Source organism: Parasteatoda tepidariorum, chromosome 2 (genome assembly GCF_043381705.1).
Source record: "Parasteatoda tepidariorum isolate YZ-2023 chromosome 2, CAS_Ptep_4.0, whole genome shotgun sequence".
Taxonomy (NCBI): Eukaryota; Metazoa; Arthropoda; class Arachnida; order Araneae; family Theridiidae; genus Parasteatoda; species Parasteatoda tepidariorum.
In genome coordinates, this window is record NC_092205.1 from 65,403,518 (window position 1) to 65,419,151 (window position 15,634).

Sequence of the window (15,634 nt, forward strand, 5' to 3'; positions counted from 1 at the left end):
AGTTGCAAGTAAACAATATAACTTTCAATTGAAGGAATAAAACTGCATGAAATGGCTGTAAAGTCTCGAAAAAACTTTTTACGTAAAAATAATTTTAGAACGTAAATATTTATTTAAGAGAAAAATATAAAATAGAAAAGAGAAACGTGAATTACCGGTTTTGCACTAAATTTTAGCCACGGATTTGCACGAAATGGAAAAATTATATAAATTAACAAAGAAATCTTTTTAGTAAATAATTTAAGCCACATATTTGCCCGAAATGGATTCGCACATGGAAAAATTTTATAAAATAACAAAGAAATTTATTAGTAAATTATTTTACCCACGGATTTGCCCGAAATGGATTTGCACATGGAAAAATTATATAAATTAACAAAGAAACAATTTTTAGTAGATAATTTTAACCACGGACTTGCCCGAAATGGATTTGCATATGGAAAAATTGCATAAATTAAATTTGTGTATAAATTTGTGTTCTATTTTATTTGTTGCAATTTTTGTAAAAAATTTTTTGAGTGCTCCTCACACTATTGTTTTGATATATTTTGCTTTGGCTATATTGATACAATATCAGAAAGCACTCTTTTTTACAGATATAATCGTGTTGGCTGATGAAAAGATAATATCTTTGATTTTCCGGATTTTTTTAAAAAATTTTTTAATTTTTTTTCCCAAGTTGTTTGTTATTTTTTTATTATTTTTTTTCTTTCCCCCCTTTCTTCATATGTCTGTAATTTGCCTTTGTTTTATCTTCATTTTGAACTTATCTTAAGAGTTCTGTTTACTTGCAGCTTATGCGCAATAAATGAAACTTAATTTTCTTCGTGTTTTTTTGAATTTATTTATTTTGCTGTATATATATATATATATATATATATGTTCTTGTCAATTATTACGAAGAAAAAAAAAACAATTTTATTTCAGGATTTTAAAGAAAAAAATTATTTTTTTAAAGTTAAAATTTCAATTCAGTTTAAATACTAATTTAACTTTATAATAATATACTAGTATGGTTTTTATTAAATAATTTCCGAATATGAATAATGTATGATAATTGTTAAATTACAAATGGTTAGAGTATAATTTGAGATGACTGGAGTTAATAAAATTGATCAGGTTGATTAAATTGGTCCATTTCTAAAAAAATTAGGAATACGTTTTAAAATAAACACCTACAAATGACTAATGATGTAAAATTTATCACAAAATTCATTACATAAACAACAGAAAAAAATATCAATAAAAAATATCAATAAAAGTTTAGCAACTAGAGTATTATTTCTTAATTAAATTGGAAATATTTATTCCAAAAAGTCAACTGGACACAAAATACACTTTGGAATACGAAAATTCGATAATGTAATTTTATTTAGTATTTCTGTATTGCTAAGTAAGTAATGCGTCGAGCAACATAATAAAACTATTGTTTCATGTTTTACTGCTTCACAAAATTACAAGAATTTAAGTTCAAAGTTATATTTCCAAATTAATTTACTACCATGCAAATATCCGTTTTGCTTACTCCAAAAATAAAATACAGCGCTAGATGTACAAAAAGCTAATATTATTTAGCGTCAAAACTGAATGCAAAATAATGTTATGGTGAACGCTAGATAATATTAGTTTGTGTAGAATCTTATGTTACATAATGCATAGAGAATAGCGACCTTTTGTATCTAACGAATGTTAGAAAGTTGCGCAAGATAGCGTTAGATTTCACTGGTTTTCTGATGTTATTTAATATTAGGTGCTACTTAGGAAGTAATATGATTGAGAAAAGTATAGAATATAAAGCTTAAATAGACCTTTCATATTAGATCATTAAATTTAGTAGAGCGATTTCGCAAACATTAAATTTTAACTCTAATAAAAAGATAAGATACCTATTTTTTTTCCCTGTTTATTTACAAAAATTTTGCCGATGTTATGGATGTTCCTTCTCTATAATGAAACGAGATTCCATTTTATTTTCGCTTACATAAGAAGGAGCATCAAGCATTTTTCTTTTGTAAATTTAATAAGTCACAATAAGGAAACATCCCCGAGGAAGATCCGCAGACATGCCATCGCAATTTTGATCTTCTGCAGAGAGGATGGCTCCCCTGCTTTGGTATCCCCACGACCTGCACGTGAAGTCGAACACTTTATGGTAGAACAGTTTAACGAGGACCAATACCACACACCGTCGGTCCCTACGCAGATTGATCCAAGTGGTCACCCACCCACACAGTAACTACAGTCAGTGATGCTTGACTTCGGTAATCTGCTGGGAATCGCGTCTTAACGATCGTGTCTTAACACTGCGGGACAGTTTCTTGCCTTAAAAGTTATTAATCTATTTGAAAATCAAGAGCGAAACTATCGCACCTCCATTTTCAATGACTCTCCTCTCGCTACTGGTGAACGTATGTGAAAAGTTGCATAGGTCGAGAGTTCTGTTCTACGCCATCTGTAATCCATTTTGATCACCAATAGATACAGTTACATTTATTTACCCATGTAGTTATAAGCTTCTGCATCTGGCAACGTACAGTTCTCAAATAAAGATATATTTTTCATCTAGTTTAAATTGTTGAATTTGGTTTTTGTTCATATTATTGTTAAAGCTTATTAATTTTAATTTAGTTTACATTTACAACGTTCAAAAGTTAGCAGGATTTCAATTTTTTGTTTTCTATTTAACAAGCCGATCTTTGTTTATAGTTGGTTTGGATGATTATTACTGTCAGATTATTTTTTATCTTATTTTCTATATATATTTCAATTGTAGTTGAACAATTTAATTGAAATATTAGTTTAAATTTCTTCCTCGTATACTTTTTAGGAAATACTAACTCTTTTTTTTGGAAATATATATTTAAATTGCTGACATATGTTTTTCTAATTATCATTTATTGAAAATACAGATGGGTGTTCAAGGTCTTTGGAATATACTGTCTGAGTTAGCGGAAAGAAAACCTTTGAATTATTTATCGGGTAAACGAATCGCTGTCGATTTAAGCGGCTGGGTGGTTCAAGCAACTCAATGCAAGGGTCTGGCAAATTCAAGAAACCCTCATTTAAGGTTAGTGTGAAATTAGTATGTAATACTGCATGAAAATATTTTTTCTGTCTTGACTTTTCAAAATATTAACTATCAATTTTGTTTTTGTTACCTTCTGAAATACTTGTTTCTTATTTCTTTATAACCCTTCTTTATAATTTTTTTTGCGTTTTATTTTTTTATTTTCTACTTCGTAACTGAAACAAACAAATTTTCGTGTGGTTAGCTTGAAAGTAAAGTGAAAACCTTGCTTTCTGGAATTCAACTAAATAAAGATGCCAATTAACAACTCTTAACTTTTGTTAATAAAAAAGAAGGTAAAAATGAAACAACACGCTAATTTTATTTAAAATTCTTATTTAATCTTATCTCATTTAATTGTAAATCTTATGTGTAAAAAAGCACGAAAATGTTTGCCCGGGGATGGCTACGAGTTATATCTTTCGAGTTGGTGATGCTTTACAGTGTTTTCATTACAGAAAAACAAAATGGGAGAGAATTTGTCACCCTTTCTCAAAAACAGAGTGAGATTTCAAGAAGTTAAGTGAGATTTCTAAAAATTAAAAAAACGCAAATAGACTTTAAAATTTTTTTTTCTCTAATTATAATGCATTTTTAACATCTCCTAATATTTAAAGCATTGAATATTTTTGCTGCATTATCATATGGAAAATGTTCTATATCTACTTTTTCATCAGCTATTATATTTATTTGGCTGAAAAATATCCGGATTTGTTTCGATTTGACCGTTTCTACTGACATTTGTTTAATTTTCATTTGTTCGTTACGGAGTAGAAGATGTCGCCTTAGCAAGGTATTTGTCCATTTTACATTCATGCACAAAAAATTTAAACTTCTTACATGAAAAACCTTACCTACGATGAACACATGATAGCAGAGAAATGTGTTCTGAAAGGGGTTCGGGAGGGGGGTGTTCTGCTGTTCGCGGCGGTTCTGAAAAATACTGGTAAATAGGGAAGCTAGATAACAAGGACCGATGTTCAAAATAATGAAAGATCGAGGAAGAAAAGTGAAACGGATTTTATTCAAAATTTCAGAAGACGAAATATTTTCCAAATTTCGTATATTTTGAAATTGATTAATAGAGTGCGCAAACTTCTTGCGGTAATCATTTTTCAACGCAAAAAAGAAAAAAATATGCGAGATTCTCACAATGTAGTGAAAACACTGCTTTATTCTGTGATTTAAAAAAATTTTTTTTTTTTTAGTTTCTTGCGAGCTGCTGCCCGCAAGACATATGACAGGGAATGAGGCAGAGATTAATATTAAATTAACAGTAATCATAAATAAATGAAGAAACAAGGATTGTGTTTAATGGTAACTTTGGGTATCCGTTTTAAGTTTCTTTACTAGTAATTTTTCTGCTAAACTGTTAGTATGTTTTGCAGAAGAACAAAAATGGCAGAAATATTGAATATTAAGTAGATTTTGATTAAACAGAAAATTTTTCTGTTTCCAGCATTTTCTTCAACTTTGAAATTTAATTTCTCAACCAATTTGTTAGGTGGAAATACAACTGGTGGAATCTTATCTTTAAGCATCATAAAACACTAACCAGTTAAAAACTATTTAATATTATAATTAGTAATTAATATATGGTTTCTAAAAATTCATATTTTTATTTTATTTTATTATAGGAATTTATTCTTCCGCGTATCCAGACTACTTCAGGATGGTGCATTTCCAATTTTTGTGCTTGAAGGTGACATGCCAGCTTTGAAGAAAAATGCTTTTAAAGAACGAAATCATCATAATTCTGATAAGAATAAAAATTCTGATAATATTAGCCGTTCAACATTTGATCGTACCTTGTCACAGGTATCACACACAATCTTTCAGTTTGTACTTGTTTTCTCTTAATATAGCATAGATATTTCAGCTTCTTTAAATATTTTGTTTATCTATTAATCAAAGGTGGCACACTAAGTAGGTAAATATTCGCCTTACTGTACATATACAATATAGTGGAATAATCCATTCTCCATTACCATTATCTTGTCTGCTATCAAAATCTTCTTTTGGTGTACAAAAACATTATTTTTTTTCATTTTAAATTTTAGGATTTTTAGATATGTTTACTACTAATTAAAAAAGGTCCAAAGCTTTTTTTTTTGATGAAATTTAATAAAAGGAAGTTTATCCAAACTTATTTCAATGCATGAAAGAATTTTTAAACAAATTTACTTTTTTTTTTTATTAATTAGTAATGGAGAATTAATGAATTATGAAATTTTTAAAAATGGTATATTAATATTTTTTTTAAAAAAATAGTTTGGCTAATAGAGAAAATTATTTCTAAAAATAAGTTTGAATTTACAATATTAATTTGTAAATTTTTTTTACATCTCTGCATGGAGATGAAATTTTGTCTTCATATATTTAATTTTGCAAATACTATTTTAAAGTTCTGATAGAGTTGGTGGAAATTCATGATCAAACCTTATTCAAGTAAAAAGGTTTGTTTTTTCATAAAAATTAAAAGAAGGTAAAATAGTTAAATTAGTCTTTATTTCTTTGTACAATTTCAAAGATATTAATAAAAAAATAATTTAAGTTGTTTGTAATAATCAGTTTTGTATGTATGACAGATTCTGATGTATCCTATTTCAGGAGAATATTTGAGAGAGAGTGTTGTTCAAATTTANAAAAAAAAAAAAAAAAAAAAAAAAAAAAAAAAAAAAAAAAAAAAAAAAAAAAAAAAAAGTGAATAGAAATATTGAATTGATATTTTTAAATAACATAATATAATTTATTTTTGTTAATGAAATAAAATTTTCAGATTATTTATTTCAACAAGATTTAATTGGTGCTTCTTAATTATGAATTAGTAAAAATATAAACAAAGTTGGTCTTGTGAGTTAAAGAGTTTAACATTTCAAATAACTACCATTACCAGTGGTAGTTATTTGAAATGTTGAACCATAGGTCTTCTGCCACCAATGATATATGATTTATGCCAATCCCCTTCCATCTGTATATTCTTTTCCTTAATTCTAAATTTATAATTTTTTTGAATATTATTTTAATAAGATATTCTTTTATTTGGCAACTGGACCAAAAATGTATTATTAAACTTATTTGCTCTAGTTGAAAATATATTTATATTTTATATAGCATTTTCAGTAGCATTACATTTATTAAATATATTTATATAGCATTATATTTCCATCATATTTTATCTGATATTTTTTATGTGAAGCACTATCTACCTTTATTATCCTAAACTGTGATGAATAAGTATTTCCTTAAAATTCCTTTGTATTAAAATTTTAGATATCAATATATTGTATCTAAATCAATTATCTCTATCCAACTATTAATATTCATCATTATTTCATATAAGAAATTTGTAAAAAATCAAATTAAAATTTTTAGTTTAAAAATCAATGGAAAAAAAAACTAAGCTATTATGTCATTAGATTTAAATTAATATACTTAGTTAGGAAAAATTAGGAAAGTTTTCTAATTATTCTAAAATTTTAAGACATTTTGGTACTTTTTATTTTATTTATTCATATTAAACTATTAACAAATTCAAAATAAACTTTAATATACATTTTTAATGCTTCTTTCTCATTGTATTTTTTATGAATAAATATGCTCTAATACAGCACCAGTATTTGACATAGAATAGTTTATTTGCTTTGTGACTTTGGTTTTAACTTTTGTCCTCTTTAACATTATATATGTTCCAGAGTTTTCCCTAGGAATGAAACCAGGCAGGTGCTTCCTCTCAGAAAAGACGCTTTGAATTTTGAAAAGGACACTCACTTAACACCGTGAAAATTTATCAAAATATATAATATCATGTAATCACTGAATTTCATGCTCACCAATTTTTAAGTTATCGTCTTATACACTATGTTACGTTATACTTTACGTTATACGTCTCATATGTTATTTTTTATGTGTATATTTTAAAGTTTTCACCCATGTAAATAAGAGAAAAATTTATAGTTTATAAATAACAGTTAAAGGTTTTCTAAGAGACAAACAATCTCTGTGCATAATTTTTTTTAAAAAAAAGAAAAATGTAAACAAAAATTTTTTTTATTTATAATAAACAGCTTAAAAGTTTTTTTTATAATTTATACTGAAATGTATTAGAAAACAGACAATTAAAGGTGCATTTTAATAAAAAGGTATTAAATTAAAAATAATTTTGAAATTTAAAATCAGTTTAAAAAAACATTAATATACCCCATTGAAAAAGAGAAACTTATAAAAACTTAACCAGTTTAGAATAATCCTAACAAAATAAATATTTGCAATAGTAATCAGAATTAAACCTATAAACACAGATAATTTTTTTGTGCAATTATTATTTTAACAGTTAATTAAATCTTCTTAAAAATGGAATATGAATAAAAATTCAATGTTTTTAAGAGATTTGGATTTATTTTTACAAAGAGGGCACATTTATAGGGATCAAATGGCAGGCAGGAGAGCCACCCTTTTAAAAACATTTCAAAAGAACATTGATATATTCTTATCATCCCATATTTTCACAGGTGTAATTTTAAAATCAATACCTGTTTGATAGCAGTGCTTTTCTCATATAGTGCAATACAACTTGCTGGCATAAACTAACAATAGGATATATCTTTTATTTGAGTGTAGTGCACTAACTATCTGATGTGATTATTTTATTTTTTCTTAGCATTGTTGTTAATATCTAAAACCAAAAGCAAGGATGACTCAATAGGTACAAAATTAAGTAATAAATGGTTATCTCGGATAGTACAGTGAAATAAATACTGGTATGATATGTAAAAGAAAATCTCTTATTTATTCAGAATTGTCTGATGAGAGTATTTGTTTTTGGGATCTATTTTTTTCTCAAAAAGCTACTCTATAAATAAAAGTTATTTCAATGTATCAATCATAATAAATTAATAAATATCCATATTATTAATTATATTTTAATGTGTGTATTTACAGTGTTATTATGATAGATACAATGTATCAACTAGTTAAATGACCTGCTTACTCAAATAATTGATGTTGGAATACTAGTATTTATTTATGTGTTGCTGTAAAGGCTCAATTGGGGCTGTATTTCTTTTGTATATTTCATTTGTGTTGTATATATTTGTTTTATTTAATGGTACATTTTACTGTCACACTTAATTTTAATAGTGTAGAGATTTATTGCAAATTCTGGGAGTGCCTTGCTTGAAGAGCTGTGGAGAAGCAGAAGCATTTTGTGCCTTTCTTTGCTTGCAAGGGGTAAATGATCTTTTTATTAAAAATATACTTTTGTTGTTTTAGTTAAATTAATGTTTTTATGTACAAGGTGTCTCATAACTAATGACGTGTGTTAAGGGAAGATAGGACATAGCTAGACAAGCATACATCACTATACAATGCATATCCGAATGCAAGTCATAACACGCTAGAGGGCGCCTACCTGCTCATTTGCTCTGTGGATCATCGATAAGATGTATGCATTCGCAAATCAGGATAAGGCTGAGATACGTTACATGTACAGAGCTGCAGATGACAATGCAAGGGCAATTCAACGATTTTGCCTATAGCATTTTCCTAATAGATTCTTCCCTGATAAGAAAGGGGTTCTTTTTCAAGTTGTATGCTGGATGACGGAGGTGCCAGGAGTGCAATAACGCCGTCCGTAAAGGACAACATTGTGCATCACATCAGGGTGAGGTCTGTTTCATATTAGGTTCGTGAAAGGATGAAAAAGTCGTGATTATGCAATAACCACAATATAATTTGAAATAAATACTGTCTGATGTGGCCAAAGGGTAGGCTGTATAGGAAAGTAGAAATTTCCTTTTCTTAAGAAGAAATTTCCTTTTCTTAAAAATTTTCTTATATTTAGAGGATAATGCTAGTATTATGTATGTAAAGTAGTGCACCTTCGCAACAACTGGTTGTTGGCTAAAGAGTTTCTGAAACTTACAGCTTCACTTTTAAAAAGTCAATGATGTTGGAATGCGAACCTGGTGAGTATTGTGCACTATCTGCCTTTACTTTATTGGCTGGCTGGTACCCATTGATCTGGAGCTGAATAGGTTTTAAGCAACTGCTGGTATTAATTACATATTGTTTCTGGAATGTAGTTTTGTCTTGTATGATCTCCTCCTTCCTATAATAAAGGATGACTCCACTTATTTTACTTGAGATGTAAAAGTCAAATATTAATTTGTTTATTTTAGAAAAGAATATGAATTTGTCTTTACCTTTCACTTTAAAAACTATGAATTTTATGCAATTTAAAGTTTATCCTATTAAGCTGTTGGCTTCAATCTTAATTTGAGGTAACATGGAGATGCGTTTGTGTGAAATATTCCTGTTTTCTCCAAGAGTTTCAATAAAGAGACAATGTTTGGTGGAACTTTTAATTTTTAGATTACACTATTTTAAGTGCATTGTTGTTTTTATTTTTTTTCCTTTTGCTTCTTTTTCTTCAGCATAAATACTTTTTAAATGTATTTTAATTTTTATGTGTATTATCATTTTTAAATGTATATTAGGACTTTTTGACCAATATATTTTTATTTTCTACTTCGCTTAATTCCCTGTGTTACACAAAACCTCTCCTAATGCAATCTCTTTTTTTCTAAAAAAGGAGGGACTACATTTATACAAAAAGGGCACGGAGGGTGCGTTTACCTCTGTGAAAAGGCAGGCAGGGTGGGCCAGCTTTCCACAAACTCTTCGGGAGGGAGAGGACGGTATATATATATTTCCGAACATAGGTTTTAAAAATTGCTATGTACTACATTCGTTTATGTTTGCAAAAAATTGTTGTAATTTTTTTTTAAATTCAATAAAAATTTATACCTGTAATATGTATGTAATATAAGATATATATAAGCATTACATATCTGATAGTTCATTGAGGAAAGGAGTTTAATTCAAATATATTCTATTACTTCTGCAGATAGTGGATGGAGTTATCACTGAAGACAGTGATGCCTTTTTGTATGGTGCTGATTCAGTTTTTCGAGAATTCACAATTGATCCTACCGTAAGAAAAACTTATATTGTAAATTTTTTTTTCAGTAAAAGAAATTTATTATTATATTCCTAAACTGCATTAGCACTTAATATATCCAGTTTGTTGGAGGAGAATAGTAGAAAATAAAAGGATGTATCTCAATGAGTGATATAATCGAGATGTAAAAGAAAATATATCAAACTACATTCCGATTAGGACAACTGTATTAATGAAATCAACTTTAAACTATTTTAATTTTGTTGTTACTTAATGTTACTGCTCTTCTTTCTTATTCTATTTATTATTGTTTGTACATGGAAGTACAGTGCCCGCCGCTAATAAAATCACCGGATAATAAAATCAGCCGCTTTATAAAATCAAATCGGCAAGAACCGAATCGTTACAATATTAGTACAAGTTAAAAACATCCTTTAATAAAATCAATGCCGCCGCTTTTTAAAATCAAAATTTTGACTACATAATAAATCAAAGGTGCAATATTTCAGCTTTTTTTGTTCTTATTTATAAAATTTTATTTTTTCGAAGTTTAAAGATTTTTTTAGAAGAAGCAACAGTTACTCACAAACCTGTGAAACAGGTGTGGTTAGCACTTTCCTGCGATATACATAGTGTAAGAGTTAAGGAAAAATGTGGGTGGTAAGCGGCGAGTTCATAGAAATCAATTTATCAATGTTAATTCCTTGACTTGAATGAAGTTTGGAGAAACCTATCTCACTCAACAGGGGGTCGAATTCTTATCTTACTTTTTATTGAATGAACCATAGAAGGGAGAGAAGTTTCTTTTGTTATCTATCTTAACAGAGAACATGAATAGATTTCCAAAAAACTGTCTGTGCACATGTTCCATATTATTTAAGCCGTTTGAGTAAATTGTAGTTAGAGCACATATCATTTTTAAGTTCGTCTGGTGCTAAATTTTATCAGCATGCCGAAAAGGAAAGATTTGAGTCTTAAAGATAAATCCAAAGTGTTGCAAAACTATGATACGCTTCCTAAATGTAGTCAACGTGAAACTTCAATGGAGATGGGGCTAATAACTGTTTCGAAGAAATGATAAGCAATGAAGAAAATGAAACGGACAAGAATTTTTCACGTTACGTAGCTATTGACGATAACTTGCAAACATCAGGAGAAAAATCTGAGTCTGAAATTGTTACAGACATCAAAAATTGCAAAGTTATTTCCAATCAAGAAATGGAGGAATCAGACTCAGAAGATGAAATAAACTCATCAGTGGAAGTCAGAAAAGCACTTAATGTATTGCGGCAAGCTTTAGAACAAAGAGGAGGAATATCGAAAACTATAAAAACTTCTATTAACTCTCAAATGATGTTGAAAAGTTAATTTTAAATACTGCAACTCAAGCAACCATTGATCGTTTTTTTGCAAAACTTTTGTAAATTTAATCTTATGTAGGGTTTTACTTTATTAAAATAATTAAATTAGTTAAAATGAAGCATTAATGTGGTCATTATTTCAGCTTTTAAAGTTGTGCATAAAAATTTGTTTTTTTCCTTCAAATGTTGAATCGCCTCTTAATAAAATCAGCCGCTTAATAAAATCAAAAGAGCATCAAACGAAAGTGATTTTAATAAGCGGCGGGCACTGTAATCACAAATTCTTCTTTCTATCTCTATTGATACCTCTAAAGGTGCACAAACTCAAGTTCAAGTCTTATGGTAAGAATAAAATTTTTCATTGCAAATTTCAATGAATTTATAGAATTTGCTCACCAATTTTTGCTCTTTTAGAAAAAAGATTCATTATTTGAAGATTCTAAAAATATTCATATAATTTCTCATAATTCTTAGGAATAGAAAATTGTTTTCCTAAAATTCTAAATTTTTTTTATTGAACTGTAATAAATAAAAAGCAATGTAACTAAATGCATGATGTAGCAAGGAGGCTTCTATTTAACATGATCAAATTTGGTTCTTATATTTTTAACTCCTTTGAAATCGCTCTCCCTCTATTCTTAGCATGAGGATGACCATATTCAAGTAAATATTTTAAAAAAAGCACTTGTGTGTACTTAAAATTCAGTTGAGTTCCAATTATAATTTTTAATTACATGTACTGTAACACTAATAGGATCCTCATGTGAACCTGTACAGTCTCAGCTCAGCAAAGAACAAATTGATACTTAGCCGAAGAAATTTAATTGGTTTAGCTTTATTGCTAGGATGTGACTATGTGAAGGGAGTACCAGGAATTGGGAAAGACAGTGCTTTAAAACTGCTGCATGAACTCCAAGATTGTGACCTTCTTAAAAGGTAAAATTATTAATTATAATTTCTTTTTGCTGATAAACATTTTTTTGAATAACATTTGTAATCATTAGATTATAACAAAAAAATGTTTTTTTTTTTTAATAATTATGTTTCTATTTTTTTTCTTCAAAAACCAAAAAAGAAGAATCATTTCACAACTAGCAAATTTATCAAACTCTTAACTCATAAAATTTATTTATTTATTATTATTATTTTAAATCTGAAATCAGTTTGGAGCTTGCGTGTTTGACGAGATTTTAATCTCAAATAAAATTTCAGACTTAGCTGAATTCCAAGATATGTTTGAAATTCTGAAAATAAGAATGCTTCCAAGTTCAAATATATTTTCGGACTTTTTTGAATTCTTGCACAAACCAATCTTTATATTCAACAAAGTTTGAATATTTTTTCAAACTTGTCAAATTCCAAGATCAGTTTATGTATGATGGTATTTTGCAACAGTCCTCAGAGACTATATAAAGAACTCAGATTTTTAAATCCACACTCGTCGGGTGATTTTCCATTGATCGGCAGATCATGCGTATTTTGCTAAACTTTGACAACAAATTTCAGAGAGTGTTTTTAAAAGAAAAAGTAGTTTTGTTCAACTGTACAATCACCACCAGTGTCCTGCAGGTCAACTTTTAGGGGAAAAAAAGAATTCCATATTTAGAAAAGATTCCTATTTGAATCCTGGACAAAGGGCCCTACAAAGCAATATAGTGCATGCAGTTTGTCAGCAGACACGCCCAATGCTATCCAAAAGACTTTCAGAGTTTGATCCTATAGATAGAATGGCAGACGTTTTGGAAACTTTGCAAGGTTATGTTTTATGTCCGGACTCAACAAGTTTGACTTGCTAGGCATGAAGAAAAATTTGCAGAAGATGCTGTCTAAAAGTGCGATGGCGGCGAGCAGAAATGAACGCTTGGACTATTTACGGCAGGCTAAAAGAGTAATTGGTATGGAAAGTTTGGATTTTTATGATTATTTGTGATGTATATATGTATTGTTTTGTAAATAATTTATCATGCCATTTTATTTTGTAAATTGCCTTAAATAATGATTGTTTTACGTTGAACTGTTGGGAAATTTGCCTTTTATGTTTCTAGTTTTGAAATTTAGCTAATACCTAAGACTAAAATTTAACTAAAATTAATATTAGAAAGCATGCCGATATCATTGAGGATGGTTTGGTAAAATGTATTTGACACTCCTATTGTATTTGTCACTTTGATTTTATATTTTAAACGATGTAATGTAATGTATTTTATAACTTTAAATTAGTTTCATTCTCAGACTCAAACTGTTTCAACCTACAACTCCTGTAACTTGGATTCCATTGTAGTTGGAAAAAGTTTTCAAACTTGTTGAATTCTCCAAAATTCAAACCTATCTTCGAATTCGACCAAGCTTGAAATAAAATATTAGAATTTAGACTGTCATCATTCCAAATTTTTGTCATTTCTGATTCCTCCAAAATTATTTCAGATTTGAAAATATTTTTCTAAAATTTTATTTCGAGATTGAGATTTTAGATTTAAAATCTGAAAGAGTCACAAAACCGAATTTTGAAAAATATTTTCTTTTTCAAATTTGGTATTTTGCTCATGGTGCGGTCTTTGTTTATTCGGTATAAAAAGGAATCACCTTCCCACACCACACTATCACTCTGAATTTGTACATCGATGTCTAAATCTGTCAGTTGGGATCTGAGTTTTAAATTCAAATGAGATTCAAATTATGAAAAAAAAAAGGAGAAACAGTTTGGAAAGGTTGTAGTTGGTGATTTATATTTTTAGATTTATTTGTCATTAGTATTTATTTGTCACATGTTTTTCTTGGCTAAATCAAAACTTCATATCAACTTTCACTCAGCAGTTTTTGTATATCTGGGGGATGAAATTTAGCTTTTTGGAAGGTTTTTAATTTTATTCAATGTCTAAATCTGTCAGTTGGAGTCTGAGTTTAGAACCTGGGTTTCTAGTTGGGGTTTGAGTTTCAAATTCAAATGAGATTCAAATTGTAAAGAAAAAAAACAGTTTGGAAAGGTTGTAGTTGGCGATTTATTTGTCATTAGTATTTATTTGTCAGATGTTTTTCTTGGCTAAATCAAAACTTCATATCAACTTTCACTCAGCGGTTTTTGTATGTCTGGGGGATGAAATTTAGCTTTTTGTTAGGTTTTTAATTTTTATTCAATGTCAAACAAAATGTATTTGACCTTTGACCTTGACTTGGTTTTATTCCCCTCCTTTTTTCAAAATAGTATAAATTGTATTCATTGCCTGTGAATTTCTTGGTAAACAGTTTATTGTTATTGTTTCAAGATCTACAAGAAAATCAAACTTGTATCCTGACTCTCACACATGGTTTTCGCCGATTTTTAAGTTGACATTTAAGATGTTTTTTTTTTTTTTTTTTTTTTTTTTNTTTTTTTTTTTTTTTTTTTTTTTTTTTTTTTTTTTTTTTTTTTTTTTTTTTTTGGATTTTGTTTGATGTCAAACACTGAATGTCTAACAAACTGCAGCACTTGTTGTCGAGCGCCTTCATGTCACATGCCGGTTTGAGAATTCAATGAATCTTTCCAGTGTTTTCATCGCAGAAAAAAAATGGGTGAGAATTTCTCACCCTTTCTCAAAAACAGGGTGAGATTTCAAAAAGTTAAGTGAGATTTCTAAAAATAAAAAAATAAAAAGCACAAAGAGACTTGAAAAAAAATCTTTTCTTTAATTATAATACATTTTTAACATCTTCTAATTTATAAGGATTGAATATTTTTGCTGCATCATCATATGCAAAATGTTCTACATCTACTTTTTCATCAGCTATTCTCATTAGGTTGCTCAAATGAGTGTTGGTTTCGTTTTGATCGTTTCTACCCACGTTTGTTTCATTTTCATTTGTCCGTTTCGGAGTAGAAGATATTGCCTTTACAAGGTATTTGTCCATCTTGCATTAATGGGCAAAAAATTTGAACTTCTTACATGAAGAAACCTTAACTACGGTAAACACATGGTTGCAGAGAAATGCGTTCTGAAAGAGGTTTCGTGGTTCGGAGGGATGGTGTTCTGTTGTTCTTAAAGGTTCTGAACAATACTGGTAAATAGGGAAGCTAGATAATGGGCAGATGTTGAAAATAATGAAAGATCCAGGAAGAAAAATGTAACGGATTTTATTCTAAATGGTGCAATGGGAAATTTTTTTCAAAATGCGAGAAATTCGCGAATTTTGAAATTGGTTTATAGAATGCGCGAATTTCTCGCGGTAATAATTTTTTAATGCGAGAAAAGAAAAAAATATGCGAGATTC

General features: G+C 28.5%; 1 protein-coding gene across 2 annotated transcripts in view; it reads left to right on the forward strand.

The window, feature by feature from the left end:
* The first annotated feature begins 2,532 nt into the window (after nt 1-2,532).
* LOC107453572 (XPG-like endonuclease) overlaps nt 2,533-15,634 on the forward strand; it is a 34,586-nt gene continuing 21,484 nt past the window's right edge. Inside the window, exons 1-6 of one of the 2 annotated variants that reach the window (XM_043041626.2) lie at nt 2,533-2,650; nt 2,910-3,067; nt 4,705-4,885; nt 8,207-8,296; nt 9,975-10,061; nt 12,144-12,325. In XM_043041626.2, the coding sequence (XP_042897560.2) occupies nt 2,910-3,067; nt 4,705-4,885; nt 8,207-8,296; nt 9,975-10,061; nt 12,144-12,325 (698 nt within the window). In that variant the 5' untranslated portion in view covers nt 2,533-2,650. Of the gene's footprint in view, nt 2,728-2,909; nt 3,068-4,704; nt 4,886-8,206; nt 8,297-9,974; nt 10,062-12,143; nt 12,326-15,634 lie in introns of both variants that reach the window. The other variant, XM_043041628.2, reaches the window with a different exon arrangement.